The 19,984-nt window shown below is 40.7% G+C and overlaps 1 protein-coding gene and 1 pseudogene across 1 annotated transcript; both read right to left on the bottom strand.

The window, feature by feature from the left end:
• Window positions 1–5,666: 5,666 nt before the first annotated feature.
• Window positions 5,667–16,058, bottom strand: uox (urate oxidase). Its single transcript, XM_039002052.1, has 8 exons — window positions 15,925–16,058; window positions 13,299–13,511; window positions 12,752–12,868; window positions 12,333–12,411; window positions 9,076–9,262; window positions 7,213–7,336; window positions 6,293–6,376; window positions 5,667–6,010 (listed from the first exon to the last, which is right to left on the bottom strand). Exons 1-8 carry the CDS (start codon window positions 15,943–15,945, stop codon window positions 5,936–5,938), a joined length of 900 nt encoding a protein of 299 aa, XP_038857980.1. The 5' UTR covers window positions 15,946–16,058; the 3' UTR covers window positions 5,667–5,935.
• LOC120054594 lies at window positions 10,369–12,326 on the bottom strand (annotated as a pseudogene).
• Window positions 16,059–19,984: the final 3,926 nt, after the last annotated feature.

Here is a 19,984-nt window from a genome sequence, read left to right as displayed (position 1 = left end):
TTTGGCTGGAAAAATGGCTGTGTTTTTCTGTGACTTGGCGGTGGCCTAACATAATTGTTTGTGGTGCTTTCGCTGTAAAGCCTTTTTGAAACCGGACACTGTGGTGGGATTAACAACAAGATTACCTTTAAAATGGTATAAGATACTTGTATGTTTGAGGAATTTTAATTATAAGATTTCTGTTGTTTGAATTTGGCGCCCTGCACTTTCACTGGCTGTTGTCATATCGATCCCGTTAACGGGATCTCATCCATAAGAAGTTTTAAATAAGGACAATTTGGAATTGGAATTTGGTTTACTTTTTTAATTGACTGGAATTTAAATGGAATTGACCCTGGTGTAAAGACACAAATTCAACTTTCAAGCCTTTTGCAAATGCAGTCATTGTCGATTTCTTACCAATGATGTTTAGAGGAATTGTCATAGTATCTGACCAATTTGAGATTACATTGGAATGTGGATACATTTGCAATGTTGTTTCTCTCTCACCACAAACACATTTCAGCATTTTATCTTCAGCAATTCCTCAACGAAAAAAACAACTACACTGATCGAGCAAGCACAGCAGGAATATAAGACCAAGGACAAAGAAGAAAAAAGCGCTCAGAGATAAGAAAGCCTTTGTCCAGGAACTGGTCAGCGAAACAGAACAAGCTGCAGCAAGAGGAGAACTGTATAAGAGGTAACAACCACACAATGCCAGTCAAAGACAAACAAGGTAAAATGATAACAACTACATTTACATTTACATTTTAGTCATTTAGCAGACGCTCTTATCCAGAGCGACTTACAGTAGGGTGCATACATTTTATTACATTTTACATTACATTACATTTTACAAACTAAAAAGGAACACGCTACAAGATGGGTCCAGCACTTTGAAGAGGTCCTCAACTGGCCAAAGCATAATGACCCAGCAGATCCACCACCATTGGATGACATCCATTGCATTAATACCAGTCCACCAGATGAAGCAGAGGTCAAAGCAGCCATAAAGGCTATGAAGAGCGGCAAAGCTCCAGGGATTAACTCTCTGCAGGCTGAGCTTCTTAAAGCTGCTGTCAACACAGCTACCAAGGTGCTGACTGGCATCTTTTGTAAGATCTGGGAGCACAACGTCATACCACAAGACTGGAGTAATGGCCTTGAATTCAAGCTGCCAAAGAAAGGAAACCTCAGCGAGTGTGACAACTGGCAAGATACTGTATAACACTCCTCTCCATCCACAGCAGAATCTTCTTCAAAAGGATTGATACGGCTGTCGATGATAAACTCAGGCAAGAACAAGCAGGGTTCCGCAAAGGAAGAGGCTGCATCGGCCAGATCTTCGACCTAGGCAAAATCATTGAGCAGTGCCCCTTTACATCAGCTTTATTGATTTTAAGAAGCCATTCGGTTGTGTTCACCGTGAGAACTTGTGGAAAATCCTCTGAGCCTTCGGAATACCTCCCAAATATTGTCGACTTTATTGGGAAGTTCTATGAACACTTCGAGCATAGTGTCATCCTTGATGATTCTCTTACAGAGTCACTTTAGGTTAAGTCTGGTGTAAGACAAGGCTGCATCCTCTCTCCAATCCTTGTTTTGTCACCATCAACTGGGTAATACATGAAATAACATCGGACCATGCCTGAGGAATCCAGTAGAACCTCTTTTCACATCTATAGGACATCCACCTCCAGGAAAAGTATAACAGATGCAGCATGTATGCTAAATAGATGGGTATTCTGTATGTTGATATGGACACCAAAGTCATGTGCATTAATACACCACCAACACCTCCAATTATCATCCATGGAGAGGCACTTGACATGTCGACAGATTCACCTACCTTGGAAGCCTCATCAGCATCGACAACAGAGCCAACAAAAGAGATCAACACCCTGCTGAACAAAGCCAGAGGTGCATTCAGTAGACTCTGTCCCATCTTGAGCTCAAAATAGCAATGTAAAGTCACTGCTTCTGTATGGTTAGAAGTGCTAGAGGGTAGTCAAAACGGAGATGAGCAAGGTTGAGGCCTTTCATAATGGCTGCCTCCGCAAGATCTCAAACATATTTTGGCCAAATAAGATCTCCAACGAGAACCTGTATTGGACGACGGGCTGCAAGAACATTGCCCTGGATATCAACGTACGCAGGTTCCGTTGGCTTGGTCATGCGCTTAGGATGTCACCAGAAAGGATCCCCAAAGTTGCCCTCAGATGGACACCAACCAGAAAGTGCAAGCAAGGCAGGCCAAAAACTACATGGCGAAGGACAGTGGTGGCTGAGGTGGAAGAGATCGGTCTCTCACGGGACAGGGCCCAAGCTGTGGCCAAAGACTGACTAAGTAGAATAAGAATATTGCTGTCTTATGATCCGCCGGGACGAAGAGGACTAAGTAAGTATGTACAAACACATTTTGCCTTTTGCATGATGGTTTTCCAATCAGTCTCACCATGATTAATGGTAATCTTATAGTCTTAAAAATCTTAATTTTATTCTAATTATACTGAACAAAAATATGAACGCAACGTGTAAAGTGTTGGTCCCGTGTTTCATGAGCTGCAATAAAAGATCCCAGAAATTGCTTATTTCTCTCAAGTTTTGTGCAGAAATTTGTTTACACCCTTGTTAGTGAGCATTTCTCCTTTGCCAAGATAATCCATCCACCTGACAGGTGTGGCATATCAAGAAACTGATTAAACAGCATGCCCATTACACAGGTGCACCTTGTGCTGGGGACAATAAAAGGCCACTCTAAAATGTGCATTTTTGTCACACAACACAATGCCACAGTTGTCTCAAGTTTTTAGGGAGCGTGCAATTGGCATGCGGACTGCAGGAATGTCCACCAGAGTTGTTGCCAGAGAATTTAATTTTAATTTCTTTACCATAAGCCGCCTCCAACTTTGTTTTAGAGTATTTGTCAGTACGTCCAACCGGCCTCACAAGCGCAGACCATGTGTAACCACGCCAGCCCAGAACCTCCACATCCAGCTTCTTCACCTGCAAGATCATTTGAGACCAGCCACCCGGACAACTGATGAAACTGAGGAGTATTTATGTCTGGAATAAAACCCTTTTTTGGGGAAAAACTAATTCTGATTAGCTGGGCCTGGCTCCCTGGCTCCCTGGCTCCCTGCCCCTGCCCAGTCATATGAAATCCATAGATTAGGGCCTAATGAATTTATTTCAATTGACTGATTTCCTAATATGAACTGTAACTCAGTTGAAATTGTTGTATGTTGCGTTTGTATTTTTGTTCAGTGTAGTAATGAATCCTGTTCCCAAAAGGTTCGCTACCTATTATTTTCCTTTTCCTGTCTTTTGGATTCTTTGCGTAAAGTGTGGGCAGAGCTGCACAGGTATTGCATGCAATAGGCTAGAGTCAACGTTGTGATAGTTGTCTGTTCATCGCCTAGCTTTATTAGATTAGTAGATGCTTTTTTAAAGTTTCTTAAAACAGTGATTGCATCCACAATTGTTGTTTTCATAGCATGTTGGGAGTTAACGTAATCCAGCTTATTTGTTAGCCTATACAGTCAGATCTTTCTTTTCAACTCACAGTTCAGACCTGAATGATTATATTGTATTTGCAGATTGATTAGACCTGCTAAAGCATTACTTTTACTCAGTAAAAATGTGGTAGTTGATTTGTTTATTCAACAGCTGTATTTTTTCTGTAGTAGTTAGTTACATTACTTTGATTTTGCCATTTAAACTCCAATTGAAATATGTTGTAGCGGTATTGTTAGAGAGGGGTAAATGCTCTGCACCTGCTAATTATTGCAGGTCTTTATTTTTGCTACATAGATTTATTATATTTATCAAACATGTTTATTTCAAAGAGTGTGTTGCCATGATTGTGCACTCCTTTTCCTTTGTACATTTATTTATACAGAAACTCCCAATTGAGAACAAGGTCTCTTTTTCAATGGCGCCCTGTGTTACAACAATCCAAACAGTTTAAAGAGATACAATTACATACAGAGCAGAAATTATATACATTTGTTATACAGTTGAAGTCGGAAGTTTACATACACTTAGGTTGGAGTCATTAAAACTCGTTTTTCAACCACTCCACAAATTTCTTGTTAACAAACTATAGTTTTGTCAAGTCGGTTAGGACATCTACTTTGTTTATGACTCAAGTAATTTTTTCAACAATTGTTTACCGACAGATTACCTCACTTAGAATTCACTGTATCACAATTCCAGTTGGTCAGAAGTGTACATACACTAAGTTGACTGTGCCTTTAAACAGCTTGGAAAATTCCAGAAAATTATGTCATGGGTTTAGAAGCTTCTGATAGACTAATTGACATCATTTGAGTCAATTGGAGGTGTACCTGTGGATGTATTCCAAGGACTACCTTCCTCACGAAGGAGTAGCGTTCTGTCTCCTAGAGATGAATGTACTTTGGTGCGAAAAGTGCACATCAATCCCAGAACAACAGCAAAGGACCTTGTGAAGATGCTGGAGGAAACGGGTACAAAAGTATCTATATCCACAGTAAAACGAGTCCTATGTCTACATAACTTGAAAGGCCGATCAGCAAGGAAGATGCCACTGCTCCAAAACCGTCATAAAAAAGCCAAACTATGGCTTGCAAGTGCACATGGGAACAAAGATCGTACTTTTTGGAGAATGTTCTCTGGTTTGATGACACAAAAATAGAACTGTTTGGCCATAATGACCATTGTTATGTTTGGAGGAAAAAGGGGGAGGCTTGCGGCTTGCAAGCCTCCCCCTTTTTCCTCCAAACATAACAAGAACACCATCCCAACCGGGAAGCACGGTGGTGGCAGCATCATGTTGTGGGGGTGCTTTGCTGCAGGAGGGACTTGTGCGCTTCACAAAATAGATGGAATCATGAGGAAGTAAAATTATGTAAATAAATTGAAGCAACATCTCAAGGAATCAGTCAGGAAGTTAAAGCTTGGTCGTAAATGGGTCTTCCAAATAGACAATGACCCCAAGCATACTTCCAAAGTTGTGGTAAAATGGCTTAAGGACAACAAAGTCAAGGTATTGGAGTGGCCATCACAAATCCCTGACCTCAATCCTTTAGACAATTTGAAAAGGAGCAAGGAGGCCTACAAACCTCACTCAGTTACACCAGCTCTGTCAGGAGGAATGGGCCAAAATTCACCCAACTTATTGTGGAAGGCTACCCGAAACGTTTGACCTAAGTTAAACAATTTAAAGGCAATGCCACCAAATACTAATTGAGTGTATGTAAACTTCTGACCCACTGGGAATGTGATGAAAGAAATAAAAGCTGAAATAAATCATTCTCTCTACTATTATTCTGACATTTCACATTCTTAAAATAAAGTGGTGATCCTAACTGACCTAAAACAGGGAATTTTTTTGAGGATTAAATGTCAGGAATTGTGAAAAACTGAGTTTAAATGTATTTCGCTAAGGTGTATGTAAACTTCTGACTTCAACTGTATATTTATGTTTGTTGTCTTATAAAATATGAATTATATGTAATTGCACACTCAATTATTTGATCAATTGCAATTGGTGTAAAGCAAAAGTTTCACCTTGACTCGTCTTTAGGATAAGATTTACCATGTGGGGTGAATCACTTTCTACACTTGAAATTCTTAATTGGAGAACATGAACAAACTTGTCTGTTTGCAATTTCAGGGAAGTAATATTGTTGGCAAGGATACAGCTTTGTACATGTTTTACTTCACTTAACATGTGCCTGGGTAGTGTTCATTAGGGCACGCAATGGAAATACATTTGCAACAGAGAAAAAAGTGGACAGGTTAGTCCTCCCTGTTTCAGTTTGTTTTTCTTTCTGTTTGGTGCCTAATGAACACAGCCTTGTAGATTGATCAGTATGCTATGTTTGGAGAGATCTTAACCGATGGTACATTAATTATCGTTTTCTTCTCACTGTGATTAAAGTCTTTTTGGGTAGCTTTGTGTTCCTTTTCATAGCTTTGCTTGTGGCTTCCTGCGTACTGTGCCCATGATGTTCCCTGAAGGATTGTCCAATGGCAGAAGAACCTTGAAGGAAAAGGCACTGCGTTAACTAAATATTCAACCCACAGTGAGCAACCAGTGGTGATGAAGTTGTTAAATCGTAGAAATGCTGCCAACTGTTGTCGTAATAGTTGTAACAGCACACTTTTTTCAAATTTTTCCGATATACAATTTAGTGTAAAAAAAATTGAAATAGAGGAAGAACGCATAACAAATCATTTTCTATCTCTTCCTTAAAGGTAGGTCAAGGAGAAGCATTGACTCGAAGCAACAGGCCATCTGAGTATCTCTCCGGTTGCAACTCACTTCGTTGTTGTTGGTGAGACCCATTTTCGTCATGTCAATGGTGAAATAATGTTGGTTAGGCATGACTATCTCAATCTCTTCAATCTGAAACAGACATACACAGTAACACTTAGTGTTTTGAAACAAGGGCCCATATTCTTAAAGCGTCTCTGAGTAGGACTGCTGATCTAGGTTTTCCCTTTTTGATCATAATGATTGATATAGCATGGACAGGGGGAGAATCTGATCCCACATCAGAGATTCTTTATGAATAGTTTTATTTATTTGCACCAAGGAAAAACAAGTGATTGACAATACCGCTATTTTTTTTTTTAAATACTTGTGCAGGTGTGGTTGGAAGCCAAATAACAAATAAGAAAACCTAATAATTATAAATGTATAAATTAATTGATCAGTAATCACAAAAAATACAAACACTATTTGTTTTGTTTAAAAGTGTGTATGCATGTGTGTGAGTGTGTGAGAGTTAGGCTATATACTGTCCCTAAACTAGAGGAAGAGGGCAGATAGGCTTTATCAGCATGCAGTTTGCACTCTAGCTTCCGTCAGATTAAAGGGACGTTACAAGCCCAAATACAAAATTGACAGTGTTTTCAGACCTCAAAAGTAGCCTAATGTCAAGATGACAGATCCCTCGACATCAGTTGTGTAGATCTAGCTATATTCCTAAATGAATGGAAAAGATAAGCCCCCTATATCTACAAATTACACAGTGCTTATATTTTCCATTCCATTTTTGATTGTGGCATATCGTTTACATTGCTATGATCTATAAAACAGATGGCCTAGGACATGAATTTCTCTCAACAGAACACTACTACTCTAAAGGTTTGAAAACATCTGACAAACTTTCATTTTGGAGTGGAATGTCCATCATGTTGGACATAAAGTGACTTCTTGTTTATTCTGCGTGAACCTACCTCAGGCACCCTATCCAGGACTATGACCTGTGTGTCGTAGAGGGTTTTCTGCACCGAGGGAGAGTACTCTCCACGATCGTATGGGCCAGCAAACTTCTCAATTATTGTCTCCTTGACAGAGTTCCTGCAAAAAACAGTAGAATATTGAATATTTCCCCAAGCTTATCAGTTCATTATTTCACAAGTTGGAGGCGTGCATGGCCACTCAGTCATGGGTGTACAGGAGAAGGCTGAGCACACACCCCTGTGGGGCCCCAGTGTTGAGGATCAGCAAAGTGGAGGTGCTGTTTCCTACCTTCACCACCCAGGGGCAGCCCGCAGGAAGTCCAGGACCCAGTTGCTCAGGGCGGGGTTTAAACCCAGGGCCCCGAGCTTAATGATGAGCTTGGAGGGTACTATGGTGTTGAAGGCTGAGCTATAGTCAATGAACAGCATTCTGACGTAGGTATTCCACTTGTCCAGATGGGATTGGGCAGTGTGCAGTGCGATGGCGATTGCATCGTGTGTGGATCTATTGGGGCGGTAAGCAAATTAAAGTGGGTCTAGGGAGTACAGGAACAATGGTCGACATCTTGGAGCAAGTGCGGATAGCAAACTGGGAAAGGGAGAGATTGAATATGTCCGTAAAAACTCCAGCAAGCTAGTCTGCGCATGCTCTGAAAACGTGGCTAGGGATGCCGTCTGGGCCGGCAGTCTTGCGAGGGTTAACACGCTTAAATGTCTTACTTACGTCGGCCACGGAGAACGAGAGCCCACAGTCCTTGGGAGCGGGCCACGTAGGTGGACTGTCTTATCCTCAAAGCGGGCGAAGAAATTAACACATTTTCTGGTTAAAATCCCCAACTACAGTAAATCAGGATATGTGGTTTCCAGTTTGCATAAAGTCCCATGTAGTTCCTTGAGGGCCGTAGTGGTATCGGCTTGAGGAGGAATAAACACGGCTGTGACTAAAACCGAAGAGAATTCTCTTGGGAGGTAATACGGTCAGCATTTGATTGTGAGGTATTCTAGGTTGGGTGAACAAAATACATTGAGTTTATGTATGTTATCACAATCACACCATGAATAGTAAATCATGAAACATACACCATCGCCTTTCTTCTTCCCTTTCTTCTTCCTGTCTGCACGATGAACTGAGAACCCAGCTGGCTGTATTGACGGGGACAGTATTTCCCGAGAGTTCTATGATTCCGTGAAACATAGTATGTTACAGTCCCTGATGTCTTTCTGGAAGGAGATCCTCACCCTGAGCTTGTCTACTTTATTGTCCAGAGACTGAACATTAGCGAGTAATATACTCGGAAGCGGTGGATGGTGTGCACGCCTCCTGAATTGGACTAGAAGTCCACTCCAAATACCTCTTCTCCGCCGGTGGCGCCTTGGAGCAGCCTCTGGGGTAAGTTCAATTGCCCTGGGGGGTACAAACAAAGGATCCAATTCGGGAAAGTTGTATTCCTGGTCGCAATGCTGGTTACCGCCGCTCTGATATCCAAAAGTTATTTCCGGCTGCATGTAATAACGCAAAAAACTTTCTGGGATAATAATGTAAGAAATAACACACAAAAAAACTAAATACTGAATAGGTGCTTAGGAGCTAGAAGCAGAGCTGCCATGTCTATCGGCGCCACCTTGCAGCTTACTGTTGTTTCAAAGTAGATTTGTTTAAGAGTACCAATAATCCCTCTGTGTGACCCTGATTTAGCCCACTGCAGTAAAAGGTTAATCGACAGCTTTGTTTCCAACGTGTAAATGATATCTGTTTTACATATCACAGGTGTTAGGTCAAGAGTATTATGGGGCACTATGTACAGTATTAATGAACTGAACTGTTCTTTTACACAGGTCATTAACTCAGGGAATTACCATGTGCTATCAAAGTCGACATTCTGGACCTTGTTGTAGCGCCACCTGGCGTAGACAGAGGTACAGAAACACCTGTCCTTGGCCTCCTGTAGAGTGGTGAAGCGGTCTCGGAAGAAGCCCTCGAAGCCAGACTGAGTGGTCTTCAGCACCTTCATGTTTTTCACGCCACTGTGAAGAATAGGGCTCTCTGTGGGGGAATGTTACAGAGGTAAAGACCAGGGTTGTTTAGGGCAAACAACAACGAAAAATGTTTTAAAGCATTTTGCAATGGAAAATGAAAATCCCTGTTTTTAATTTTATTTTCCATGATTGAGTCTTTGAATGAAGAGATTGAGATAAAACTGTCCAGTTTGAGTGTTTGTTGCAGCTCGTTCCAGTCGCTAGCTGCAGCGAACTGAAATGAGGAGCGACCCAGGGATGTGTGTGCTTTGGGGAGCTTTAACAGAATGTGACTGGCAGAACGGGTGTTGTATGTGGAGGATGAGGGCTGCAGTAGATATCGCAGATAGGGGGCGTGAGGCCTAAGAGGGTTTTGTAAATAAGCGTCAACCATTGGTGGCAAATCTGATGGCAGAATGGTAAAGAACATCTAGACGCTCGAGAGCACCCTTACCTGCCGATCTATGAATTCTGGTTAAATGAGTAGTAAACAAACTGTGCACCGTGTTTTTTATATTAATTATTATTATTATTTGAGGCGAGGGCTTATTTTTGTCCTGTTATGCACAAGTATGTAATAGAAATGTGTTTGTTTATCCCAACACCCCCTGAGACACCCACAGGAAGTGGGGTCACAGCCAGGGTCACCATTGTCTAGCGTCCCTAGAACAATTAGTGGCAAGTGCCTTGAACAAGGGCACAGCGACAGATTTTTCAACTTGTCAGCTTTGGGATTGTATCAACCATTCAGTTACTGGCCCAACGCTTTAACCTTGAGGCTACCTTCCGCCACGTTTAAGTGTTATTAATGTTGTTTGGATGAGAATTTCTCAAAGTCCAACGGTAAGAGAGCAGAAGACTTGGGAGTAAAGAAATAAACAATGCCTTTTTTTAATGCTAGTCATGCAATGGAAACTTTCTGCCCCTAGATTAGGTTTGGATTTCAAGGGTTTTCTTTTCGCCGTGGAGGATCACACTATTCCACTATAAATGGCCCTTTACTTGGCAATGGTGAATAACTTTTTTTTGTTTTCTGCATAACCTACGAACTACACACAGTGAACATAAACCACCCCTTGATTTACCTTGGAGTAATATGCCATCTGTTGGCTGATACAAAACACAACTATTTGCTAAGGTTCTTTAAAATGTATTTAGAGAATCAAATTCAACACTTTCACATTTTCAAATCGCATAACAGAAATGTCACATTACAGAAATAAAATATTTAAAATGAACAAAGGTCATTTTTCAATTAGCCTAAGACATTGAAAACTGTAATCAAAACCTTTGTCGTATACACTTTAAAAAAATATTGTTACACCAAGGAACTGTAAAAGATAAAATACCTTTCTCTAAAACATGCCTTTACTCTAAAAACCCTAGATCACTGCAATTGCGCATTATTTGTTAATTAAAACCATAAAATCTAGTATTGAAGTTATAAAAGGAAACAATGGCCTGTAAATAAATCAGCTCCCATTACTACCTCAACATAGCTGAAGAAAGGGGAACAGTCAGCATGACTAATTAGTATATTTGGCACTTTAAACCACCACATACAACAAGCCTGAGTATTCGCTCTAGACATCTTCATTGAGCAACTGTTTCCACCATTCTTTACATGTTTTAGACTATAGCTGTCAAGGCTGAATAGCAGCAACCCTTCAATGTCTGTCATCATGGCCAATGACTCCACAAGTAATTAAAATACTGTAATTGCGTCCACAGGGAGGATTAAATAAGGCCTCCTCTTCTAGTCTATTTAGTGTTATCAGCACTCTTACGGTCTCTCAGTAAGTAGCTTCGTCCATGTTGTCATCGCTGTCCCCTCCAAACTCCTCTCTGGTGATGTAGTCAGTATCCTCTTCAAAGTCTTCCTTGTAGTCCTCTTCCTCTGCCTGTTCTTCTTCCTCGTTCGTCTTCTTTTTCTCCCCGTCTTACTCTTCCTCAGAGTTCGCCGCCTCTTCTTTCTTTCCGAGAGTCTCCAGCTTGGTGAGAATCTCACTCTTTTCCCACAAGAGGTTTCTTTGGTCGTTTAACTTGGAGTGGATGTCTTTTAGCCAGAGGCTTTCTTCACTTTAATGCAAAGCTCTTTAGGCAATCTGCTCCAGTCTGAACTCCACTCAATGGCACTGTCCTTGGGCTCTCCGATCTGGTGCTTATTTATCAGAGTAGCGATCGACATCTCTTTTGGGAGCAGCCCGTCTGATGTAGAAGGGCAGGGTCTTGTTGGTGGCCCTCAGCTCCTGATTCAGAGCCAGCATGTACTCCACCTCCTCTCCTGTCTGCAGGGGCACAGGCTGGACTGGCATGGGAAGGAAGAGGGGTGAGGGCTTAAAGGTGGTGGGGGGCATGCTGTCTCCCCTTCCTATGCCCAAGTCCTCCAGGTTGAAGGTCATGTGACCCCTGCCTCTTCCAGCCATGACGATGAGTCTGTAGCTTTGTTTACAGACAGCTAGTAATAGTCAGGTAGCTAGCACTCAATGACCACATGGAAGTCCATACAGAATAGGAAAGCTAGTTACAGTAGCTATAGCATTTCACCCTTCCCCTACTGACTGTTGTATGGGCTTGGGTTCTTGAGAGTTACTTTCACACATGATTACACAAAAAAAAATTGCAAGCAAAATATCTAGCTAGCTAGCTGTGATATTTGAACTGCCATCCAGTGACCTCTCCAGAGCAGCATTGTGGTTGTTGTACAGCCAGCTACCTAGCTAGTATTGGCTGGCATTCATGCTAGCTAGCTTAATTGGACAAGTATAGATTGTACCTCCCTGTTTTACTCAGTTTCAGAGCATTTTCTTCGGTTTGGTGCCTAATGAATATGACGTTGCTTTTAGGTTCACCACTCATCATTCAAAGTAAACCTTCATACATTTTAGCTTCATACAGATTTGATAATAAGTTGTTAATGTGCTAAAGGTAGATTCTGATGGTATGATATCTTTCACATAGCTGTGTTCTAGTATGTAAAGTGATGTTATTAGCTCACTAGTTCTATGTGCTTGAAATAAGACGTTACGGTACTGTGACATTTTCATTCAATCTTGAGTATGTCTGTGACATATCAACTTTGTGTGTGTTTTGCTCACCATTGTGATTCTGTTCGACTTCACAGAAGCGCCAGGATTCAGGGCTGTAGATGAATGCATGTGCATGCTCGACACCATTCTGTGCAAGAAAGACGAGCCTCATTTAAATGCATCACTATTAAATGTCACTTAAGCCATGTATACTTTTACAGAGTATACACGGGTCTCACATCCAAAAGCGTATCTATATCATAGACATAGACAACTTCCATCTCCCCTCGAAAAGTGTCCCCGCAGAGCTGAAGGGACTGAAGTGTTGGCGGTATGGTGATATCGCAACCTATTTCACACCCCAATAGACTAAATGTTGATTGCACCCTATTGCTTTCACCTATCTAGACCCTTAAGATATATGAGGGCACGTCGTCAAAGAAAGGCTTTGTGTTTTGGATTTTGAATCCAGCCTTACTCTACTGTACCTTCTCCAGTCTCCTCCATGGTGCCTCCTCAATCTTCACATTTACCCTGGTCACATGATTGAAAGCTGTCAGGAAATGTTTGCTGATGTCCATGGCGAACTGCTCTATGGTCAAAACCTAAACAAAAACACAGACTTAGTATCACTGAGGTGTCCTGTATTAAAGTCAATTGGAAAGACATAAATATATGAAATTAGATTTGGCCTATCTTTCCATTTCAAGTGAGACTGATGCATTTTTGTTGAATTTACACAACAGAGTATGACAAATGCTAGCATGGTGGAACCTCTTAGAAAGATTGGCGCTGCAATCAGGCTGGTTCCAGGTTAGAGAAATGCACTCATCTTGACATTAGACCACCCTTTAGGGGTGTCTAACAAACTGATATTGAAGTGAACTATATCACTAAGACATTTTGGCTACCCATTCCATTTGCAGTGCTTTCATTCATTCAGCATTCTGCCGTCTACTTTTCAGATGATCATAGCTGTCTTCCCAAACCTTTAAACTCTTTCTATGTATCTGGTGTGAGTGCACAACCACGTACTCCCTTCAGCTTAGCCAGTGCATGGACAGTGTTCTTGACAGTGTCAGTAGGGATGATGTCCGAGTTGTCACCGGTCAAGTAGTCCTTGCGGGACTTGAGGGTGAGCTCCACATTAGCCGTCAGCTCAGTGATGTAGTGGTGAGTTCCCTCTCGTCTGATATACAGCACCTTGACCAGATTCTTGCCATAGCCGGTCCGCACAAACTCCACATTCTACAGAAACGTCAGAACATTGGGGTTGGTTGCACAAAGTGCTGTGACAGTGATAATGATAATTATACATTTAATTGATATACCGCTTTTCATTACAAGAAGAATCTCAAAGATGCTTTTAAAACAAAAATGAAGTTGATAGTTCATATTCAGTAGACATTGTAACCAATGTTAACTCAAAACATTTTTGGCACTGAGCAAATTTCAGGTCTGCTGAGCGGAAACTTGAACATTGTAAAAATCTGTGCAACTTCCGACGCACATTTACTGTGAACACTGAGGCTGTACTCGCTTTAGGTCACAGCCAAGTAGGCTGTTGTGACTATTTGATCATAATGTAGACCCACCACAGTGGCCTACCATCAAAGACTTTTGAAAAAAACATGCAGGGCTTGACATTAACCTGTCTATCCACTTGTCCTACAGACAAGGTGACTGAAAATGTTGTGTTGTTTGATACAAGAAACCACTTTACGAAATAAAAATCATTATTATTACCGTACCATTATTAGAGAGAAACAGACAAATTATGCTACCCCCTGCTTATTGGCAACTTAGCTTATTCAAGACTGTCTCAAAATACAACACTTTAAGACATAAAAAGCTCTTTACCTGATTTGCTTTTCAAAGATACTGTAGAAGAAGAAACCACTCCCCCATTGTTGACTAGAAATTAGCTATAACTGGGCTAATAACTCAGTAACTAGCAAAGAATATGAACAAATGTGCACACGTGGCTACAAAGTGCTATGAACACAGTCCAGTTCAAAGTGAATGGCACAGATCCATATATGGCAATGGCTATTTGCATATAGGCCTACTGCAGCTCTGATTGGTTATGGCGCGCTGGTCTGTGTAGAGTATGGGCCTGAGTCGGGCCTGTCATTGCAATAGAATTGTACTCCAATGCGCTCTGCCTACAAGAAAATGTCTTGCATAGTTAGTTTTGCATACTAATTCGTGCATAGGTCATTTTGTTTTGGTTTGTTACATTGAAAGTGGCTAATATTGCATTGATTCGAGCATCATTCCCACAGTAGAGTGAAAGGGGAGAACTCTAGAAAGTTGAATGAAGTTCAAGCTCTTGCTTCTTTGTGCTTGCTGATATTTCTTCTGTGTGGCAGTCCAAGGGGAACTGCGCAACTTAGAGGAAACATTGATTGTAACCTATTGCAGCATATCAACAGTGTTACAATTAACTTTTCACCTGTGTATCTATTGTGTAATGGTACTATTTCTGCCTTATTACTATGAAAATATGTTGGATGCATACTAATGTTTATCTACAATCTGTCTGAAGACCCTACATTCTAAGAGATAAAAACCAATCTGATATTTGTGGCATATCAACATGTTATACTGTATTGTGTTACATTGGGCCGGACACTCAAGAAATGTTATTCCATTACTGTTAGGGTCTAATTCTCAAAGTAAAAACTCAACGGACACTATGAAAGCTAAAACCAAGTTTATTCTTCCCAGAGGGTCAATACAGCTGCATTAGACAAAAACATATTCACACAAGCACTGAAATTTATCCTTTCTCCTATGCTGTCTCCTCCTACACATCTGAACAGCCAATGCATCTCTGTTGCTAGACAGAACCTTAGTGATATCTGTTCTTCCTCACTTCATCTGACCTGACCTCTACCCCAAAGTGCTCACTCCTCCCCAACTCAAGGCTGTCATGGTTATTGATACCAGACTGTGTCTCTTCAACCCCCAGAGTATCCCTGATGGCTAACAATTACATATCCTGATATCATGTAAATATTATACTTTACCCTCTCTCCCTCAGTGACATAACTAATTATATTTCATATTCTCAGAACCTAACACTACTAAATAGTATAGTATAGACTAAAGAAACTGTATAGACCAGGAGTAGGCAACGCTGGTCCTGGAGTGCTGCAGGCACTTCATGCTCTTGATTTAGCCGACCTGGAAGACCAGGTGTGTTTAATTTTGGCAATCACTGAACTGATCAAATAACTCAGTTGGTCAGGTGTGGTGCCCAGTTGGAACAAAATCCTGCAGTAGCTGCAGCCTCCAGGGACAGGGTTGCTTGTATAGACAGTAGAAAGCTATCATAGACAGTAAGAGCTATTTGCACATGAAAATGTTATGGAATGCACCTTTAATAAAAATTCCATGAATTATGACAATTATTTAAGGCTTGGTAAAAGTTGAATGGATTTAAAATTGGGGATTAACAAATAGTTTTTTTTATGTTGAAAGTAACCACCCTATTGTCAGACAGAGAAAGCGGTTTGGCTCAATGGTCATTGACCCCACACAACAAATACTTAGTATTTATGTTCTGAAGAAATCTAATGGGTCAATGTTAACAAGACAACAAGAATTGCAAACTTGACTTAAGACATACAAACCTAAAAGATAAAAAGTTCTGTACCTGAGTTGAGGTAGTTGCCATGGTGTCTGTGCCTCCTCCAGTCTCCTGATGTCCTGTAGTGTCCTTGTTTGTAGCAAGAGTGGAATTTGGCTATGATGGAGGATTTTGTAAAGAGGGTGGTCTTACCTGTTGTCATTTTAGCAGTTACGCAAGTAACTGTCAGTTGACAAATGTTGTCATATCTTTCAATTATCAACCTGTAAGCATTTGCCTTAGAAATATATATTTCTTTGATAACCCGTGGATCAGAATTCTGATAGTTCTCAAGATTATGTTGAGAGTTATGTCCATTTTTTTTTTTTACTAGAAAAGGAATGTTTCAATCAGAAACAATACATGCTTACATCAGATATAGTGCCTTCAGAATGTATTCACACCCCTTGACTTTTCCACATTTTGTTGTGTTACAAAGTAGGATTAAAATGTATTTAATAGTACTTTTTTTGTCAACGATCTACACAAAATACTCTGTCCATGTAGTGGAAAAATTCTAACATTTGTAAAAAAAATATATATAATTACAAATAAAACACATGTATCTTGATGACATAAGTATTCAACCCCCTGAGTCAGTGATACAGCTGTAAGTCTTTCTGTGTAAGTCTTGTTCAAATTGGCAGTTTGAAATGATTCATCCATTTTTTGGGCATATCTGATTAGAATCTGTTCTTTTTCCTGCAGTCTGAGCACCCAAAAAGCATATGGAATCAGATATATACCACCTTCGTAGGTAGTTTGAAGTTGGGTACAAATATGATTCCTGGCCATGTGACTTGTGTCTGAACGATCAAATCTGATTTATTTGCACAGAAGTGGTTTTTAGACTGTTATTTGGCATATCTTGTTTCTCGCTAGCTACTCTGTTGACAATTTGACAAGAACATGTGGTAGCTAACTAGCTCGTTTTGAAAGTTAAATCATCATATCCTTTGAGGCTTTAAAAGTGTTCTTATACTATGATTTTGAACATTCAAAGCAACTGGGAAATGTCCATGTCACCTTAGCTTGCTCCATAACTTCTGAGTGATAGGAAGCTCGAGCACCACCACCAATCAGCCTACACCACTGTGCACACACCCGCCATTACTATGACAACTAGCATAGCCATGTCAGCAAATGACTGTTGTCTGAACACACACAAATCAGATTTTGTAACTTGTAAACTTGATGTTTGGACAGTCAGTAGTCCAAAACGGATTTGAAAAACAAAACTGATTTGAGCATTAAGGCCTTCAGTGTGAACAAGGTTTAAGAGCTTCTTAATTCTTCAAGCTCTGTCAAATTAGTTGTTGATCATTGCTAGACAACCATTTTCAGGTCTTGCCATAGATTTCCAAGCAGATTTAAGTCAAACCTGTAACTCAGCCACTCAGAAACATTCACTTTCTTCTTGGTAAGCAACTCCAGTGTAGATTTGGCCTTGTGTTTTAGGTTATGGTCCTGCTGAAAGGTGAATTCATCTGTGTCTGTGGGAAGCAGACTGAACCAGGCTTTCCTCTAGGATTTTGCCAGTGCTTAGCTCCATTCCGTTTCTTTTTTTGTCCTTAAAAACTCCTGTTCTTAATGATTACAAGCATACCCATAACATGGTGCAGCCACCACTATGCTTGAAAATATGGAGAGTGGTACTCAGTAATGTGGTCTATTGGATTGGCCCCAAACATAACACTTTTTTATTCAGGACAAAAAGTGAATTGCTTTAGTGCCTTTTTGCAAACAGGATGCATGTTTTGGAATATTTATATTCTGTACAGGCTTTTCACTCTGTCAATTAGGTTAGTATTGTGGAGTAACTAGAGTGTAATTGATCCATCTTCAGTTTTATCCTATCACAGCCATTAAACTCTAACTGTGCAATTCCTGAGCAGTTTGCTTCCTCTCTGCCAATTGAGTCAGGAAGGATGCCTGTATTTTTTTAGTGACTGGGTGTATTGATACACCATCCGAAGTGTAATTCATAACTTCACCCATCTACCAATAGGTGCCCTTCTTTGTGAGGCATTGGAAAACCTCCCTGGTCTTTGTGGTTGAATCAGTGTTTGAAACTCACTGCTCAATTGAGGGACTTTACAGATAAATGTGTGGGGTACAGAGACGAGGTAGTTATTCAAACTGCATTGTTGGTTAAGGGCTTGTAAGTAAGCATTTCACTGTAAGGTCTACCTACACCTGTTGTATTTGGCGTATGTGACAAATACAATTTGATTTGATTAAACACTTTTTGCACACAGTGGGAGTCCTTGCAACTTGTTAAGTTTAGGAGTACAAATGTACTTATTTAGGCTAGCCATAACAAAGGGGTTGAATACTTATTGACTCAAGACATTTCAGATTTTGATTTTTAATTAATTTTTCAAAAACATAATTCCACTTTGACATTATGGGTATTGTGTGTAGGCCAGTGACACATCTCAATTTAATCAATTTTAAATTCAGGTTGTAACAAAATGTGTAAAAAGGGGTTAAGGGGTGTGAATACTTTATGAAGGCACGGTATATACTGTATGTATAAGCCCTTTAGCCCTTTATTCCAGCATTAACATCATAGGTTTTAAAGACTCAATGAACTGCACAAAACCATACTACATGCACTCAATGTGATTCTTTTTAGAATAGTATAACATTCCCCCAAGAATATTACTGGATATTTTACGACAACGTCGTAAAATATTTTTCCTGAGAAAAATGTCTAGAACATTCTAATATCCACGGAGGTATTCCCTTTCCAGCAGCTTCTTATCACATCCCCTGGCTACTTGTCGGGATCCACACTGTCAAGTGACCCCAGTGATAGTGTCAAACTACTAGTGCCGAGCGATTTTATTATTTAAACAAGTCTTTTTTTTTCTGTGAGCTTTTTTCTGTGAGCTCAATGCGCACATTGTGCTGCAGTTTCTCTCACAAGAGATTAATCAATCATGCCCGAACTGTGCGATGTACTAGGGAGTTGTAGTTTCCAACAGACCATGTTCTACATAGTTCAGCGCAGAAAACGTGATAATTAACAACAATAACCATAATCCATTGCACGGCTACTTGTCCAGTCTGTTTCTTTTACGCCTGCTACATAAGAGACAAGAATGTGCAAGCAGTTGCTTCTAGGTATAGCGCCCCACAGTGGAGGTGTCGTAATACCGATAAAACATAGCGGCCAAACAGGGAAATGGTTCCAGTCATTTTTTCCACCATTCATTTTTCTCATGGGGGATTTTAGAAACACTTAAAATAAGGGCTGTGTTTCATCTAGGCTTACCGTGGCGTGACGTTTTGGTAACCATGTAAATCTCTCTCGGACAAGGTGGCTTATCAATATATTCGAGTCAAATCAAATACAGTTTTATTTGTCACATGCACATGGTCAGCAGATGTTAATGCGCGTGTAGCGAAATGCTTGTGCTTCTAGTTCCGACAGTGCAGTAATATCTAACAAGTAATCTAACAATTCCCCAGCAACTATCTAATTCACACAAATCTAAAGGGGTGAATAAGAATATGTACACGTATATGGACGAGCGATTGCCGAGCGGCATGGGCAAGGTAAAATAGATGGTATAAATTACAGTATATACATGTGATGAGTAATGTAAGATATGTAAACATTATTAAAGTGGCATTATTTAGAGTGCATTGTATGAAGTGACTAGTGAGCCATTTATTAAAGTGGCCAGTAATTGGGTAGGCAGCAGCCTCTCTGAGTTAGTGATTGCTGTTTAGCTGTCTGATGGTCTTGAGATAGAAGCTGTTTTTCAGTCTCTCGGTCCCAGCTTTGATGCACCTGTACTGACCTCACCTTCTGGATGGTAGCGGTGTGAACAGGCAGTGGCTCGGGTGGTTGATGTCCTTTGATCTTTTTGGCCTTCCTGTGACATCAGTGACATGACTGTGACATGACTGGCCACACAGTCGTGGGTGAACAGGGAGTACAGGAGGGGGCTGAGCACGCACCCTTGTGGGGCCCCAGTGTTGAAGCTCAGCGAAGTGGATATGTTGTTTCCTACCTTCACCACCTGGGTGCGGCCCGTCAGGAAGTCCAGGACCCAATTGCACAGGGCAGGGTTGA

This window comes from Salvelinus namaycush, chromosome 10 (assembly GCF_016432855.1).
Source record: "Salvelinus namaycush isolate Seneca chromosome 10, SaNama_1.0, whole genome shotgun sequence".
NCBI classification, from domain to species: Eukaryota; Metazoa; Chordata; class Actinopteri; order Salmoniformes; family Salmonidae; genus Salvelinus; species Salvelinus namaycush.
The sequence above is the reverse complement of the archived record's forward strand: the minus strand, read 5'-3'. Positions and strand labels throughout refer to the sequence as shown.

Bases quoted from the DNA above. Each gene is read 5' to 3' on its own strand.
- uox (XM_039002052.1), bottom strand. From the start codon at position 15,945: ATGGCAACTACCTCAACTCAG. The intron at 13,512-15,924 runs GTACAGAACTTT...ACGTTTCTGTAG, and splicing joins TGGCAACTACCTCAACTCAG to AATGTGGAGTTTGTGCGGAC. The intron at 6,377-7,212 runs GTAGGTTCACGC...TGTCTGTTTCAG, and splicing joins TCCTGGATAGGGTGCCTGAG to ATTGAAGAGATTGAGATAGT.